This window comes from Spodoptera frugiperda, chromosome 5 (assembly GCF_023101765.2).
Source record: "Spodoptera frugiperda isolate SF20-4 chromosome 5, AGI-APGP_CSIRO_Sfru_2.0, whole genome shotgun sequence".
NCBI classification, from domain to species: Eukaryota; Metazoa; Arthropoda; class Insecta; order Lepidoptera; family Noctuidae; genus Spodoptera; species Spodoptera frugiperda.
In genome coordinates, this window is record NC_064216.1 from 6,245,613 (window position 1) to 6,265,188 (window position 19,576).

Sequence of the window (19,576 nt, forward strand, 5' to 3'; positions counted from 1 at the left end):
GACTTCTAGGATATCGGTGTATAATTAATTTATTTTTATTATTCTAAATGTTTTGTTCAGAGAAAGTTATCGTTTTTATTGATAAATAGAAATGAGGTCTTTCGTTAAGGACTATTATTATTGTATTAATGTATTTATAGGCTTTATATTCAGTTAATTACATAGGGCTTGAAATAGTAGACATAAACCTTGTGACACATTCTCACTAAAGTGTAACGTAATGCGGACATTACAACAATTTCTGTTTATGTCATAAAATAAGTTTTTTTTTTGTCGCAAGCTATTTCACCATTCAGTCTAATGACCGCATACCTGACGTTATTGTGATCGCATGTTTTGGTCCTGAACAAGATACAGACGATAAAACATTTTGTAAACAATCATTTGACACATTTCTCTAAATGTTAATCGCTGTAGATGAAATAAAAAACAATCATAAGTTAACGGAATACTCCAATGCCGAAGTATCGAGGCCATAGAATCGTCACCCGCAAGTTGAACACAAAATAACACTGTCACATATTTACCGTAAATCATAAGACATCACAAAATCCGGTGGATAGGATCAGAGCACTAGCTTCATCAAGGGCTACTTTCCATGTAGGTAGACGGAACAGTCACTCACACACGTCCGCGGCTTCCAGCTCACGGCGAGCGTTGCACGCGATCCAAAAGAAAAAATAACACGGTTCCTCCACAAAGTCAATGTCGAACTTACAATACGAGTTCTCTGATGAGATCTCACACTACACAATAAACCAGTCAATATTGGAAAGGATCACTCGAAAGTTGAGCTGCCAGCTATTTTCGACGGAGAAGTTTGTTGACAGATAGCTCGTGCAGACAGACGAGACGTTCTCGCCGCGCTCGCGCATACTCCGGTGTGAAGTCGGCCGCGGGCAGCAGCACGCTCGGGCCGCTTCGGCCGGCCTCGGCGGCACTCGGCTGGAATGCGCGGCACGCGGGCCCAGAGGCTACAGCTTCGGCTGGTCCGTTGGGATCTACGCAACGCCCGCTTGGCTTCGCATACACAAAATAATAATTAAATTGCAACAGCCGATCGCCATCTCAGCGCTATAATGTACACTTGCCTAAGATCAGGTTCTGTCCAAAGTCGGCATTAAGTCAACGGGAAAGTACAGTTAGGTGCAGGCGCGGGAATGCGTGAGCGAGGTCACGGAACTAGTTGTAAATGACAAGCCTTCCGACGAGCAATACAAGAATTGCTCGGATTATAACCCAGTTAGTAAAAATGCAATTAGGGCTTCATTCCTCCGAGACAAGCACAGACAACATTCCGAAAGTGTCTGACCAAACAAGGCAAACAGCCAAGCAGCTAGCAAAAGCTGGGAGTAAGCCTATTGTAACCGATGACTCAAGCCAGTGTCTGCAAATCCGATAGAATTCGGCCAAACAATAACTAAATCGCTTTTTTGAATCAAAACTAAGCCGCTGTGCTACCTGCTGAATGCGGATTCGCAAGTTTTGCGGGTCATTGACGCATCAACCGCCTACGCTACGAGTACTGGTCAAAAAATGGCCTCCAACAAGGTATCAGTACATAAATTTGGTTCGTTACGACATCCAGTAAATTCGGACTGAAACTTAAGGGCAGGCCGTAGATCAACAAACAACAAAGATCATTAAGACCTCAGGTTTGTGCAAACACAGCCCAAATGTTTGCGGACACGTGTGTCGGTCGTCCTTCATTTGTGTGTATTCAAATTGTTTGATTTACTTTGAAGAGCCCGCTGTATGCACAAAAACATGTGGTTGTTTGAAGGCAAGTTTTTTTCTACGATATCTTTTTCTCCAACACTTCATAAATCTTCCTCGGTAAGCATGTGTGGTAAGTTCTTAAATTAGTTAGTTTTTGCACGGCTAATGATGAGAGATATCTCTGTTGTTTCAGATGCTGGTAATTCGAATCAAACGAACCGCATTCAGTCGAGGCTTGCGTGCGTTTACCTCGGCTATAGAATTGAATGGGCACAATAGAACGGATGTTGGACATAACACGACCGGAATATGTTAGTTTCCGCTGTGTAGTTTACTTAAATAACGTAATTCGTAGTGGGTAACTGAATCTCATCCCACGAAAATGTTTAAGCACAAAGTTCAACTACATACATAACATATCACTGCCTTTGTCTTACGTCATGTTTACTTGTTTATTTCGTAGAATTCTTCTCGGTGTGCAACGCAAAAGCACCATTTAGAAGTCATGACTCATTGGCGCTCAACCTGTTTTAAGACCTCTGAGCTTGAGGAACATTTATCGATAAACAAGATTGTTTTTATATTTTTTTAACTATGTAGGTCTAATGGATGCATGATTATTTTCTTTCAATTCATAAAATTATACAAATCTGTAGTTTTATAAGGCAACCTTTACATAAGAATTTCAATACTTCATGACAGACCAAATGTTCTGTATTCAAACCACTTAGCTAATATCCTTATTAATGTGGAAGCGTTAAGAAAACAAACAATAAAATACAATAAGTAATGGTCCAGCGTTAGTCAGATCATCTGAGTTCTGACTCAGATATGAGTCACGGCGTCTCAAAGAAAGCCTCGGCGAGCTTGATAGTGCAGAGCAAGCGCACGCGCAACAAATGTACGAAGAATCCTATTGTAAGGGCCGCAGAATTTATTGCCTTATCTAAGACATTGATACTACTGGGCACAGCCGGAGGAGAATTGAGATAAAATGTTGTTCATTGTTTCGGAATTTCTGCTAAAGAATGTAACTGAGAACTATTTACTATGTGAAGTTCAGGTTTCGTACACTGCAGGAGAGAATTTCGTCACAAAATATTTGCTGCAAATGCAATACTTCGATGCGTAACTTCATGCAGGTGTGAAAACTGTAAGTATTTGTGAAAAATCGCATGTACTGGTGCAAAAAGCAGCTGGGAGCGTCGGCGGCGGCGCGGGCGCCGTCAGTGAAATCGCGCGTGTAGAAAGCAGAACTGGGAGGGGCGGCTGTTGGTAGTCGCACACGCACCACTGCTAATATACAGTCAATTGATACTTGTATGAATTGCTTACCACCGCAACACAGATGTGACAGGAGTCACTTTTTATAATTGCTGACTGCATTTCGCACTGTTTCTAGATTTCCAATTCAGTATTTATTCAAATCAGAGATCTGATAAATAATGCAACCGCGCATTTCGCGTCATTGTGTCAAGATCTTTGCATGTTGATATCTACAGTACATACCGCAGCTGTCTTATCCAAAAATAGAGTGTTTTCGGCTAAGATGCTTTTAAGACGTGACATGACATACGGTCAGTTGCCACCGAGGCGTAAACCATCAGTCGTAAATACACGTCACCAACTAAAAGTTCATCAATCAACAAATGTGTTGGTACTCCAGTACCGTTAGACGTTTCGCCATTACCAGGGCCGAGGATAGAGTAGAGTAACTGGCTCCATTAACGAATTAAGCATTCGGCCGCTGACAACATCAATTATGTAATAAACCATTCGCTTGGACTTTACGTTAATTATCATCTTTACTCTTCATTTTTTAAGTCTCTTAGGTACATTTTAGCATCGACTCATTTTTGGTTGCTTATAATGCTTGTGTGAAGAATTTCCGTGATAAAGGACAACGGTACTTACACGTGTACTGCTTGCTCGTTGATATTCGCGCAGTTGCCAAACATTTTTGTTAAATACTACTGTACAGTCAAAACACGTTTTATTACCGTAACCGATTGCTGTATGTTGTCCCTAAAAGCGTATATGACGCTTCCTATCTTGGAAAATTATATTCTGGTATATCCAAAGCAAGATCGTTAGAGCCGCTCTCCCCTTAAAAGGCGAAGGTTACTTTATTTAATGTATTTTCATCGAGTGGTCATAATTTTGTAATAAATTCAATAAAATGAAGTCAGACTTTTCATATGTATACTTATGAATTTTAATTAACAGCGTTTGACACCTCCACTAAATGCTGAATGACATTCCAATTTTAATCTTAATTTATGCGTTGATTTTATAGCATTAAACCTTCGTCGCGTAGCCATAAGTTGTGCGGCAGAATCTAATAGGCAGGTGTGTGTTTATCTGTGTCTGCCTATGGTATATAACTTTGTAATCTTATTTATTTCCCGGTATAAGCATAATGTTTCTATTCTCCGTCTGATAAAAGATTCCTGGCTGGTTTATAACGTTTTTGTGTTCCAATAAAAAATCAAATGGAATCCACGAAGTATTTTCAAATGTTGATGCGTAGTTTATGCTGTTCTAAAACGTTTAACGTATACAAATAAGGGTCATAATTGTAAATCAAGGTCGATCTGTGTCTAACGAAATACCCTTTAGCTATACCACATAAATAGAATGTGAAACAGCAAGAATTGGCGCCATTGACAGTATGAATTTTATTGCACTGGGGACGGGGACTGGGTTATTTTACTACTTCAAAGCAAATTGAAGATAAAAAATGTATTTCTAAACAGAAAGGATTTACTATCTATATTTTAAGATTCCAGATAAAGCTAAAAGGGTGACAATAAATATTAGAAGGAATGATTTGTTGGGTAGGAACCATTCCTTTAGAGCGACGTCAACTTTAACTCACAACTCGTTTTTTTAAGCACATTCTGTCTGGCAACATCACTCATAGTGTCTAGCCATTGGAACCATTTTAAAATAAATAACGAATATTCTTTTATCGTCACAATGTAGCATAAATAATAATTTGTTGATGGGGTCAAGTAAAGCAAGGCAGTAGAACAAACTTGATTACCGACTAATCTGCACTCATAACCTATTCTCAATAACTAATGAACAAAACAATAGACATACCTACATTCGTTTAAATATCACAAGTTTAAGTACCTTGCAACTGTTACGCAATTCATAAGCCACTGCAATCGAGATGAGACTTCAATGCGAACAACTATCGGAGCTACGTGTTTCACATTTAAATAATAAGCTTATGCATACGTTTTTGAAGAAGCTTGAGTGTATGAGAACATTTTTGTATTTTCCTCTTAACCATACGTCAGCAAAAATCCCATGTCACAACACCTACGTAGTACAAAAAAGGTCTTTGAATTCTTTAATTTTAAAAGCTAAACATTTCAGCTACGACTTACGAGACTTATTTATTAATGAGTACCTATCTAACAAATGGATTTTGACACGATGGTATTTATCATAATTATTGCAATGATAGTTCCAAATGGTATTGAAAATCTTAAAGCCTGACTGAAACATGACTCTGTGGAGATTTTAAAGTTACAATTTGAATAACATTTTCCTGGTCCAGGATTGAATCTTGCATTCAACAATCGCACTTATGACTGCATATTCAAAGAAGAAACCTGTATACCGTTACGAAAACCGAAACATGTTGAAATGAGTAACATGTTCGTATGTAGTTTATCTGTCTAATTATGTAACCTGTCTTCCTGAAGTAAGGTTTAAAGATTACTGTGTTTTTAGGCTTGGCACGTCAGTCCAATTGGGGCCACTAAGAGGCTATCTCAGATTGAATGGCGATCCAATCCGAAATTTAATAAAAACTGACTTGAGACTACGTAATTCCTATTTTGGTACCTTGAATTGATGGTGATTTTTCGTTAAGGCGTGTTAATGTTATAAATTATTTTCTTCTTACAAAATATTTATTTGTTGTAATATTAATAAAGTAGATAGGATATGAGTAATGAAGCAAAAAGTTTTGTTTAATATCAGGTTGTAAGCGATACTTTTTTGTTTCTTTCAACGGATTTTTTGTTTTTTCTGACATTAATGTGTTGTGTGCCTACATTTTTTGTGGTCGACAACTTCGTAATGACTAAATCATCAACAATAGAACTTGATAGTCCTGTAGCTGTAGAGGGATTATCTAAAATCACGTGTGAATTAAGAATAAATGATTTTGGGAAAAGGCCTTACTTATACTATGAAAATAATACGTAGCTACATCAGGCACTTACACAAACAGAGAGATATTTAAGTCAAAGTCAAAGTCAAAGTCAAAGCATTTATTTCAATTAATCCTAAATTAGGCACTTTTGAAACGTAAAGTATAAATAAACAGCTTATTTTTTCTTTCTTTTTTAATCTATCCTTACCCATTAGGAGCAACAGACGTGATCTAATATTATGTTACCCACTATAAAAGAAAGCGTTAATAGTTTTATTACAAACCGAGACATAACAACCCATATTTTCTTGAGATAAAATCCTTATTTATTGTAATTGTAACTGTATGTTAATATTAAACCGTTTTCGAATTGTTTCATTTCGAGAAACGCTATTAACTCTCCCAGTCAAACGGAACCCATAAAACCACGGAAAGTAAGAGAAAATATTCAGATGAACTTTCTTTGTAAAAGGATACGTTTCACCATCTCTCTGTTTTTCCAAAAATAAACACTTTATTTATCTCAAAAGTCCTGATCATTGACTATCATTGATATTCTTAGCTCAACGTTCGAAACTTCGAACTTATTTTCATTTCGTTTATCGTTATTCGATTTTAAACTTTACTTTTGTGAAGATAAAGTATGTAATGCTGGTTGTAGTGTTCATTTAAACCTTTCAGTATGTATGGAACGTCCGCTCCGGACATACGAAAGCATTTCAAAAGCAAATCTTTAGATTCAACGTAAGTATGTGATGTCGCAGTTTTCCTTGAGTTTTAGTGTCTATTAGGCTATTTATGTCTTTGATATTCTATTTAAATGTGTTGATATTCTTACGTAATAAAGTCTGTATTTTTTCTGTTTTAAATAGTGTCCTGTTTGGTTGTCTGTCACGTCGCACGTGACCAATGTCATGTAGTCGTGGGTACCTGAGTTTGCAGGGTCCTGTCGTGCAAATATTGTTTTTCTTTTTTTGCTATATTATTTGTTGGAATTTCTATTTTGTCACACTGTTTTGGTTTTGGTTTGTGTTGAAGTAAGATGTGCGGTAATATAAATTTGTCCGTAGAGGAAAAAATAATGAATACTAATGTCCCATATGAATATGTAAACCAAATTTATGTTTCTAAATTTATTAAAAAAGCTTGCTTAGGGCAAGTGCTGTATTCTTTTCCTGTATAGCAATATCTTAGTTTTTCCCGTTTTAAGAACACGAACCAACTACGATAATTTTTTTATAGTAAGCTTCAAAGCGCGCTTTATGACAACATAAAAAAACTACACGGTCATTGAAATCGATCTCATTATTTGACTTACCTTAACCTCATCTAACAAGCGCCAAGATATGAGCTCGACCATTAAATACTCAGACAATTAATAATATTACCAACAGCGCAGACTTGCCAAAGAACGTCGTCATAGAAAAATTAGACTTGCCAAAACAAACTAACACTTAAAAACTTTAAATAGTATAACGCCAATTCCAAGGACTCAGATGATTTCTGATTGATTCTTAATTTCTTAGTAATATAAAGAAATTCAAATTCTAAATAACAATGATATTAACATAATGTTTAATGCAAAATATTCGCAGTTTGGTATTCACACAGCCTTGAGACATTTCCACATACGAAATAGATGCAAATGACTGACAAATTTTACATTCTTACATCTCATTTCTATTTCTCCGAAGGAATACCGAAATGTCTATTGCCTACACCCATCTTTAACTATCCTAAAAGAGAAAGGTTTTCAATGCGGATATGTTTTTGTTAAGTACGCTTCATATCTTCTTAATTTGATACTATTGTTTAAGTACTTATAACAACTGTTATAATAAGTAGAGAGCACAGCATATTGTCATTTTTTATGGGGAAAGATCAATCATTGCTTGTAAATCCACGCCTTGTGTGAGGAAGTTTGAGACTCTTATTGGACTAAAAACCCCGTTCCTACTTCTGCTTCGATCCGGAGCCCCGGCAATCCGTTAAGTCTTCCGCGGCTTGGTTTATTTTCCTGCGATGCCGAAAAGTATACTGAACTATATACTTTACTATAGGTATATAGAAATTTATAACTGGTAATCTATAATACTCTGATTTTTTCTCGGCTCAAACATCGAAGCCTGAACGCGCAGCCAACCAGTCGTACTTGACACACACAGCAAGGCGGTCCATATGATAAAATACAGCATAACATTTATGTCAGCATTACAAAATATAATCAACTACATCAGCAACAAATTGTTGATAGCCAAACAATGAGATAACATCTAAAATTCCTAATATTAGACATAGACGTAGCGTTAAAATATCATTGACACGTATTAAGAAGCGATTAAGAATCGAGATTGTATCCTAATGTCCTCAATTCAACCAGTTGGAAGTAGCTAAGTCTTAAGACTAGAGTAATCAGTGCGATCTTAGATGGTAATGTAGATGGGAGGAAGGAATGTTAGGCCACGAAGCCAGGGTCTGGCTGCGCGGCATCGAGGGCGTGCCGGGAAGCGCTAGGGGCAGTAGCGAACCGATTTGTCTTTTTGACATTAACGTAATAGATTGATAGTGCAGCGTAACTAATATATTTACTGGTAACTTGTTTAAGGCTTTTCGATGCAAGGATTACTTTATATTATTGTAAAATATGTGTTTCGTATCTGATACTACTGGTGAGGTAAGTTTAAATGATTTTGACATGAAAATAATACATCAAGGAGACGAATGTATGTTACGCACGGGTCTTAAACATCACAATGGGCTATCCATTCAATCGAAATTTAAACTTCTAGCTTAGCTGGTCATGCAAACCTGACAATTCCTTAGGTGAATACAGGCATGACGTGATCCGATCTTACGAAACAAAACACCATCTTATTTATATTTTTCTCGGCCTCAGTCCAGTTTATTGTGTCGAATAATGAAACGTTCCTGTTGTTTGCATCATTTACGAGATCATTACGACGTAATAAAACTAGACACGGGATGAGAACAAAAATATCTTAACACGTGGACTTAATGCTGGTTTTATCGACATCCGTATATTTCCTAACACTCCCTAAAATAACAGGAAAATTTAACATAGGAAAAGATTGCTAAATAATATCGTATGTAGATAAACATCTGCTAATAATTCATCAAATGAAGATTAAGGAAGAATAAAATCTTTGTTCTTATACCTACATAAGATGCTCATAAGATTATAGATTAAGTAAAAACATCCTAACTCACTTTTGATGGATTAAACACAAACCAACAATTTCATTACCACCCTGAAGCTTTAATCAAAACATAATATACGGTAGCTAAAGCAAAACACAATACTACAATGGAAGAATATCTTAATCTAAAGGAATATGAAGAATTGAAGATCCCACACTTCGCTGAGGCCGTACAATGAGCCCTAGCAGTATCTAGCTTCTATCTAGATTCCATTGCCACGCAAGTCGCAGGATCGTTTAGCATTCCCAAAGCGAAGCTCGTTGCGCGACGCCTCGCGATGAGTTCACACTTCAGATATGTTGGTACTCTGTGATTACGGCCATGGCAGCCATTACAGTTTTATTCTCACGTCTAAAATTAGATTAGAGATTTTATTTGAGTTAGTTTATTTAGTGTTTTAGTTTTCATTCGTCTTAATGATTAGAATCAGAAGTAATTGCAACTTTTAAGTTAATGGTAAAAAATCTTGAACAATTTTATTTTTTTTAACTAAGGCACAAATAATATCGAATGAAAATGAACAATATGGCAATATAAACAAAAGGTTTCCGTCTTGTATGACAATACAATATTATAAATTCACTAAACTCTATTAAACAACGAACAAATGCAAACGATGCGTCTTATTTATTTTTAATTGTACACCACCATTACATACAGGCTGTATAATAAATTCGCGCTATCCATATAATAGTAATCTGCCTATAAAACGAGAGACGAAGGTGTATAAAGCTGCTCATTATCGTAAAACGTACATCCTGCCGCATTCTCAACATCATTGCTACGATATTTATAGTTAGACAAACCAGGCTGTATAGTATTAACAATCCTTACATAACCACGACGCGAATGAGGAATTAATTTTACTAAGAACATATTTATGAAGGAAATATTTCTTGCTTCTTCTGCAGCGGGGTATCAAATTCAAAGGAATTAAGTTTGTTCATACAAGACGGGCCCGCGTACTCATTTGTTCACGCGTGGGTGCATTAACTTAGTCTGCATGTTACAATCAATTTCGCTTATTGTTTTAACAGTGTTCGTTCTTTATAAGGAATAATAAAATACGCACGTCTAAAAGAATAATGCTACTGACAAAACGCAAACATTAAATGAATGGAAAGCTGTTTGTAGCCTTTGCCAGCCACACAGTTGTGAATGTAAGTAATTTGACATGAAATAATAATAAAATATTACTTAGTACAGTGAAAATACTGATTAAAACAAACGCACTCAACTAATTGATACAATGAACCACAGGGAATAGGGCAGTATATTGTTATTTCTATTTTTGATCTTTTTAATTTACTTATCACTGCATTCAATAAGATTTTAAATCAGAAAAACACCATTGACCACTGACAAGCGTATAACATAAAACATCATACAATCTACATAAGTTCACTGGAAGCCCCCACAGCGACCACAATATCTCCTTATTACGAACAAAAACGGTCTATAACTTGAGCTTACAGTCAATCGAATATACAGTACATTTCAACGTAAAATCTTGTTAAACCACTTTTGTACTCACACTATTTTAAATCCGCATACAACGAAGCCGCGACTGTTATTAGAATTCATGCAGATGAGTTGAAACGCTCGATAAATAGTATTTTTCACGTGATCCCGCCTGTGTGCTCTCAGCACGATGCTTGTGCCGCTTGTAAACCCCCTACCTTATGCGGCGATATAACGTTTCTTACAATATACATAAAGCCTTCGTTTGGTATTTATTACATGCCTTTAGATTACTACTATATGTGATGTAACCATTTACGTCTGCAGGTACCTACGTTTATACCAATCTAAGTTAATCTTTATAACTGCGTCATTGAGCTAGTGGTGTTAAGCTTGATTCGAGAACCAATTTTTAATTCTACTAAACTGAGTATTGGCTTTATATATGAATAGTAACAGATTTACTATAGATGTACGACAGATAAATATAACAACATATTTTAGAATATTTTTACATGCAAAACTATATTATTCTCAAAATCTACATAATATGTAGGTACGCCTTGCCTTACACTTGTTATTCTATGATTCACATTCTAGTCAGGTCCAGGTATTAGGTGCTACTAAAAGTCTCGTAATTTATTTTGATTTAGTAGCCATTAGATAGAACCAAAGTCATTAGCCGTTTGCATTCCTAGGAACATTGTTTGTCATGCTTGACTTAATGTCGTAGATTTTCTAATTGCTAATTTGCAGTCGTAACTGATTCACGTAACTAAGTGTGAATTTTACTATGCAATGGTTGGATAATTAAATCATAGACGCTTAACGCTTCACGTGGTACAATGGTTTCAAATCTGAAACCATCAGAATTAATTAAATCTAATTAATTCTGATTTTAAAATAATGTCTTAAACAATCTACTTTATCTAAATTAAACTCAAATCAAAATGCGGCACTCAAATTGTATAAAAGCAACAATGTGTGTTTTATAAAATCGCCTTAGAAACCACCTTCCTACCAAGGTATATTATCGGCAATACCATGGCCAGGGACAAATCTCAACATCACGATTTATAGGGCTGCTCAAAGTAATCTATAAAAAAATCTATCAATCGAAAACATCCAACCGCGAAATCCGATTGCTATCTGTATAAAATCTGAAGAGTATAAAAAAGTAATAAAAGTTACGCAACAAGAAATAATAATTGAATGTGCCAACCCTACACTAACGTTTTGTAACTATCATTGAATGTGCGAGTCGCGTCGATAGAATCAGAATCACGAATACATTTTACACATACAAGTACGTATGGCTACAAAAGGATAAGCTTAACAGCTTACGAAGTATTTTGTTTTCTGTAACACCTTTTACAGTTTATATGTATAAAAATGATCGGTTCGAAATTGTTTTACATACGTTCTAGTTGTTTGGTGTAGTAGGCAACATGACAGTTTGAAACTGAAACCGTTGCGGCTCCGAGTGTTCAGGGAAACATTGTCTGTAATGATCACGAGAGAGAGCTACACGTGTGCACTCTTCCGCTCCATTAGCATTGAATGGTCGGCGCGTGCGCATGTCGCACCGATCATTGTCGCCCAGATTGAACCTACTCTTGATCTAAATCAATCTACCTCTCCGCTGTATTGTTCTCATTTTCTTCGGCGATTAAACATAATGAGCACATTTGACACGTACATTACACTCCGCGCTCTGATATGAACTCTCAGTAAGGTCAAGTGCAATGAAGCAACGTTCATCCTACTCGTTTTCGTAACACATGTCACCGTACAATACGTGCGAGCATTAATTCAAATGAATGTAATGTACCGTTGATAGCTGCATGTACTTACCGGCAATTCGAGGTAGTCGCTAATGGTATACTTGGCAGCGCCTCTTCGAATGTCAGCCAGGGCTGCGAAGTGCTCGTCGCGTCGCGCTTTCCGGCGTAGCAACGCTCGAGCGTAAGGATACGCCGTCAGGAACTCTCCGTAGGCGTCTAGCAGCTCTCCAGTAAATAACTGCTTCAGGAGGATTGCGCTCTCACTTGAAACTCCATCCGTTGACGGAGGAGGTGGTAGCTCGCGACACTTGAGCGACTCCGGGATACTTTTTGTAGCAAAAGTACTTATCCCGCTAGTCGAGTCACACGATGTGAACGCGTCCGTATCGCTCGAACCGCATTTCGAAAACGGAAACGCGGATGAGGCTCCGCTTTTTTCACTGCTTGCGGAACTTTGTCGAGTGGTGCTCGCTTTTTCATAGTAATCCGGGAACTGAGGCTCTGACTGACTCTCAGTCGACGGTGAGGACTCCTCAGCAGCTGCACTGCTGTATTGGGCATTCTTTATACAATCGTATAAATCTTCTATTGACTCATAAGGAGTTATACTTCCACACGATTCAGCTTCCACGTCATGATCGTGAAGCCTCTCATAAAGATCGTCATTTTTTCTTTGAGAAACTGGAGTTAACGCTGACTCAGAACGAGTTCTTTTTACACTTGGTATTTGATCGTAGCCAAAATCCGTAGGATTGAGAAAATCCCACCGAACGTTTGCCCATACGTTCTCACTGGCGTCTGCTGATATCCTGTGATCAGCACAACATTGTCCACTGCTTCTGATAGTGACGGTGGTCACGTTATCGTTAGTTTCTACAATAGAGCTGTCGACTACTGAGTCGTCACATTCTATGGGTATGTCGACGATTACTTTGCGTAGACTGACAGAAGAAACGCTGGATCGATTGTCGTCATCAATTTTTCTATTGTCAGTAACGTTGGACTCGTTAAATTCCGAGTTCGTTATCACTGAAGATGTGTCAACATCATGTTGAGTGATCACACCTTCCTGAATGAGTTCAGTTAATAAGCTTTTCGGTTCTTCTTCGATTATTGATTTCTCTAACAGATTAAGATCTTCATCTTCTTGTTTAGAATCATTTATCAATAAACCAGAATCAATGTATTTCCTCATACGTTCCGTGAGGGCTTCACTAGCTTCTGAGACTGATTCTAAAAAGTAGAACAGAAGATGATATTCTTCTTTGGTGATGACAGCGGCGCGCAGTAGTGGCTTCCCGTACAACTCCACCGCCGAAAACAGTGTTGAAGCTGTAATAAAAGAGAAAGTACTTGTCATGTAAACTGTATTACGTTTGTGTGCACCAGATTGATATAATTGACGGTTATTGACCGTGTTACTTTATGAAACATCTGCATAACATAGTATAGAGTGGCAACAAAAATGTACGTGGGTGTTAGCGAGGTCACATTGCACATTGGTTTGAAAATGAATCACCTTGCATATAAAGTTCATCTTAATGACCGAGAACTTTGCATTCCTTGAACCTTAATCAGTAATTCGGATGCAAGAGAGCTCATTTATATGTCTTAAAAATAAAAATCCATATTTACATCTGTATATTGTACCCATTGGCACAGTAATACCGGTATCTGATGTTTATAAAATATAATTGGCCATGTCACCTCTCTAATCACTTAATACCGATTCCATTCATCTGATATAGTATGGTAGTCACGAAGGCTGCATACCTAATGCATAAAAGCGCCTTCTAGGAAAGATTACCGGACAATAGCATGCGTATGCGTCTTATTGCCAAACCGCTTTCTACAAACATCGCTGCGTCTGCCAGCGGAATACTGAATGAACGTGATTCGTTTGCAGCTTATTGATGTACCGAGCGAAGGTTCGTTGAAGAAAGTTAAAGTCTATTGTTTCAAGTACTTCAGATATAAGCAGGGCACGAATGCACAATTGCAGATTTATAACATCCGCACTATTCTTATGTTACAAAAGTATTGAAAATATTTACCATAAATCTTTTCCCAGGCGATGAACGTTTCCAGATCTCGACCGTCCCATTGTGGTGGTTGGTATTCCACGACAAGTACCTCCCCTTCCAACACGGATGCAGATGCTCTAGGTTCCACGGGAGCTTTAGATCCTCCAAGAAAGAGCAGGGCTACTGGTGGAGCAGGAGGCGGTGAGTCTGGCGGTGGGAGATCTCCACCGAGGGGTAACGCCAAAGGGGCTGATAGTGGCCCACTGGGTAGTCCAGTTAAAACTGCTCCGAGCTCGTTCAGCAGATCACAAACAATTTCTGCCACCGTATTGTTGCCCCACACTGTCACCTGCAAAGATAAATATTGTTTTTAAAATCATTTCTCGTTTCGTGCATGACGGACGAACTGAGTAACGGTTCATAAACGTCGAGTCAAGGAAATTAAAATTTAACATGAATTCTGAGCTCTCATATACCTAAATGGCAAAATTACCACGATTGAGTTTCTTAAAACTCCTACTTTGTTTGTTGTTTTTGTGTCATGGAATGGCTACCATAACAGTAGAAGTATTTTAGCCCCTTGCGTGTTGCCTAAAATGTGGGTTAGGTGGGCCTTCCGTGATGTAGCCAAATCGAATCAACCGGACAATTATCCGTGAAGCGGACTCCCACATTCGACCAGGAAATCGTTTGAAAAAATACAACTAACGTGGGATTTTCAATCATTGCACCGTTTACCTAACGGCTGCTAATAAAAAACGTGCATTATTTCTATATTACCATCATATCGATGTCTGAATTATTGACTGATAGTGATCTATATAGGGCTTGTAACTGTTTCAGATCGTGATATAAGGAAATTGATCTCGTGCAGCTAACGGACACGTCGTCGCTTATGATTTTCCTCTGAACATATTGGATTTTTATTTGTGAGAGATACACCTAATCATCATGTACTGAATTCAAGGCTAGGTCTATCAACGACCTATAAACTAAAGTCAGTTCATGCGTTTTTGTTTGATATTGTTATACCTAAGTATAATAGTCTTGGTTCATTGTGGAGATAACAATATAAATGAGTGTCCTAGACATGCAACTATGCCCTTGTAGCATACCGAAACGTGAGCAAATCGCATTAATATGTAGGTATAATAACATGTAAATGCTGGAGCCTCGGAGGCCTTGACGGGCCGGGTTCATGGCGTTTTTTACCGGGCCCTCGTGTGACGTCACGCTCGAGTTATGCGCACGCGACGGGCGCAGCGTACCAGCGCCCCCCTCCCCCTGCGCCCCGGTACCAAACCTCCAGGATAATGCGTCTGATACATCTTCAACGAGGAAAAAAATGAAACAAGATCCAGCGAACAAGGGGCAGTCGATTTTACACGGCCAACGCGTTTTTGGTCCTACAAAACCAGAAAGATGGATGGTCTTGAATATAATTTATATCTGGATGCGTCTGCACTTGATGTAGGTAGGCAGGCATCACTTCATCTTAATTGAATTTAGTACACTGTAGGTACACACCTACATATACATACATGTATGTATACAAATTACTTTTGTTGGGTTTATAATATCAGCGATAATGTGGGATTACGAAGAATTTTTCAACTCGAATAATATTGCAATGAATCTTTGGACGTCAAATTATTATTTTGCAAATAAATTACGAGTCACTGAAATTATTTCATCCGTACGGATAATTACATCAGGTATTCCCGTACTTACTCGCCTGATTGCTCAAAGTATGTGAAGGAAGGTATTTTTGAATCACCATGAGTATGATAATTTTAGCATACCTTCTTATTACGAACACGAAGGATAAACCAAGTAATAAAAATTCTAATGTTATCAGTGCTTGTGACTCAGAGTTTAAGACTTAAGAATGTCCTTGTACACAGTTTTTTGAATGACGTGCTTGTGCCAATAGGTCTTAGAATTTTAAAAAACACGTACGTTTTCGAAGTACTTAGCTCATAATTTTGTAAACAATATTCCCTAGACAATACACTTCAAAGACAGACCTAATTGCATTCTACAAGTTCTGAAGTTCTTATTTGTAAATAAGTCTTTAATAAAATAATTTTTAATTGACGTCAAAACATGAAAAGATTCTGTTTTCGACGGAATGCGGTACGTAATTTTTGAAATGGTCGTAAAACTGGCAACAGTACCGGTAACGCCATCTAGCGGCGATACTGAACATCACCGACACTCGTACTGGCAACGCCATCTAGTAGTTTATACGGAAACTTATACGAACATGTATGTCAAGAATCTTGAGGTAAAAAGTTCTCAGAATGGCATATAGATGGCGTTGTAAATCAAAATGTGCAAAATAAATATCTCGACACGGTTTAAGTGTTGAAAATTTTTCGATTCACTATAATTAAAAATCATTAAAGATTATAAAAATAGTAATTTACACAACTTCTCTGTCTGTCTGTCTCTAGTAAAACGACGAAATATTTAGTAATTTTTGCAAGCAAGTTTCTATTCACTAATCACTAGCACAGCCTACAAGGTCGTTTAAAGGCTAGTTCTATTGTTCGCATAATATTCTCTCTTCGCTGTAAACTGTCTGCGACCTATGGGTCACTTTTACTTCCTCCATTCTGCTATGCACTCTAGTATTATTGGACTATTCGAATTTAAATAAATATAGGTAGGTAAGCTTTGTATATTTGCTCACTTATCATAATTGTCTAGTAGATTTTCTATAGAAAGTGTTTGAATCAATTTACTTATTATTCTCGTCATAGGATATTTTATCAACGCGTTTCCCTGTTTTGAATGCCATCTATAGAATAAGTTATTTAGGTAATTTTTATTTAAAAGAAGTTTAGATGGTTGTAATACTTATGAATAAAATAATAAGGCCCAACGTGATTTGCCTATTTGGCATAAATAATTTAAAAAATATATTAAATCTAAATTAAAAGAAACATTTAAAAATCGAAGAATCGATGTTACAGACCATCACATCTACGATTATATTTATTTGTGTATAAAGCAATCGTCAATTTAGTAAATATTTTAAAACAAAGTTCGCCTTTCTCCGAACATTTTAATACATAAATGCATAAAATAACCACATGAATGGTTGTGATTGTCTAGATTTTAAGTCTAGAAAGTGCATAGCTTTGGTTTACTATTAGAAATTGCGGATTTTGTTTGGGGTCAAGCCAAAAGAGGCATTGTTGAGAGATTAACTACAACAAGGATTTCGTAAGTACCTACGAATTCCTTAAATAAGTAAAATAGCACCCTGCAGCTTGTTTATACCTACATACCTATACCTACCTACTAATGTAAAATGTAAATATAACCAAAGGACTAAATCTGATCCTTAGGCTGAGTGAGATTTTAAGGCAGGCAAGATAGTTTTTTTTATATATTCAGGCGGTCAACACAATTTTAATCATCGTAGTACAACAAAATGTTGCCCCTGTGAATTTTCCAATTCGTTTTTACAGTTTGGTACAGAGTCTCAACCTGATTGTGCTAAATGTCAATACCCACTCTACCTTTTGCCCTCAGCAACCCCTAAAGAATGATCCCTATTCTTGGTACAACCATATTGCTATGTTACATAAACTATGACATAACTCACAACACTCATTTGTACATGTTTGGTACTCTATCTTAGACACAGAATCTATTATGCTTTATCTAAAACACTATTCATTACTTCTAAGTTATCTGATGCGCATATCGAATGACTAATCGATTTAATTAAATACCGAATATCGATATGAAAGGAAGTGTACATTTGTATTGAAGTTTATCGATAACCTGACCTTTGACTGAGAGGTTTTGCAGTGTATATTCAGTTGCTGTAAGTACTATTTATTTAGAAAGTAAAATACAGAACAACTTGAATAATCTGATAGATGCAAATTACCTATGAATGGCAAAATGGCTAGAGCATCAGTCAATGCAAAAACGTATTTATGTAAAGGAAATTGAAATGGCGAATGATCATTCGAAAGCAGGGACAGCCCTGAATTTGTTTACCATATTGTCTCGTGTTTTTTTTAATCAGACAATTACGTAGTTTTCCAACAAAATAGACCCAAAACAAACTAGTTTAGGCGACAGGTTTCCAGAATTTATAAATTTCGTTATAAACTGGTAATGTTGCTGTACAAGGGTTAATGGCCGATTTTTATGTTCGTCAACAGTCTCCGTTGTTCTTTGGTAATAGTTTTGGTGCAAAGTGGACACATTTTTCAAGTAATAAATACAAATGGTATTGAAAAGATGATTACAGATAACATGGGTCTAGCTTTCATCAGTTATGTCACGAAACCCTTCAAATCGCATCTGTGAACCAGGCATAATTCAGCTGCGGACGATCTATCGCATTACCGAGGCTCCGACCGCCTGGAAACAGGAGTCGGACCAGGGTAATTTTTAGTCACTAAGAATCTAACACTATCTCTCTCTCACCCAAGGCGGGAGGAGTCATTGGATATGATTATCGTCCTCAAATAAAAAGGCACAATTCTCCAATCCGTGAACAACATTCTGAAGAGTTTTCGGAAAACCGAAAAACACCGATTATACTTTGCCAATCTTTATCGTCGTTTGATTGTTTGGTTAACGATCGTTAACATCAAAACCGAGATAGCCACTTAGATCTAGTTAAATAAATAAGTCAAGAGAATTGCAGAAATTGTGAGATAATGTTGCACAGACGTTGCGTGTTTTGAATCATTGGTCCAAGCTGTAGCAAGAGATCAAATTGGACAGTAAGCTTTAAACGTTGGAAGGTATATTCGGTTACGTTTTTTCCCTTTGTAGTTCTCCTAAATGCTGTAGGTACTACGTAGACCCTGAACCTATAACCACAAACAAGGAATGTTATAACAACACCCAGTTTCTGTTTAATAAATGTTCAATTTCTTTCATACGCACACAGCACATGGGTGGTCTGGAATTTAAATTCTCGAATCAAAGCTAGTTTACAAAAAGTTTAGCGAATAAGCAAACAGTGGGTAAAAATAGCCGAAACAAAAACTTAATGTAAGCAGCTATTAATAAACGCGGAGAGAGGCCTCCGGCTATTTAGGTTGCTACTGCTAATTACTTTCCGCGTGTTTACCAAAATATAAAAAAATAGAAAATACTATTATTAGAAACACTACCGGTTTTCACGAGAATGTATTAAAATAAAAATTTCGAATGCA

General features: G+C 37.0%; 1 protein-coding gene across 1 annotated transcript in view; it reads right to left on the reverse strand.

The window, feature by feature from the left end:
* LOC118271900 (uncharacterized) overlaps positions 1-19,576 on the reverse strand; it is a 141,911-nt gene that overhangs the window by 70,724 nt on the left and 51,611 nt on the right. Inside the window, 2 exon segments of the mRNA XM_035588161.2 lie at positions 12,428-13,689; positions 14,412-14,730. Of these exon segments, the coding sequence (XP_035444054.2) occupies positions 12,428-13,689; positions 14,412-14,730 (1,581 nt within the window).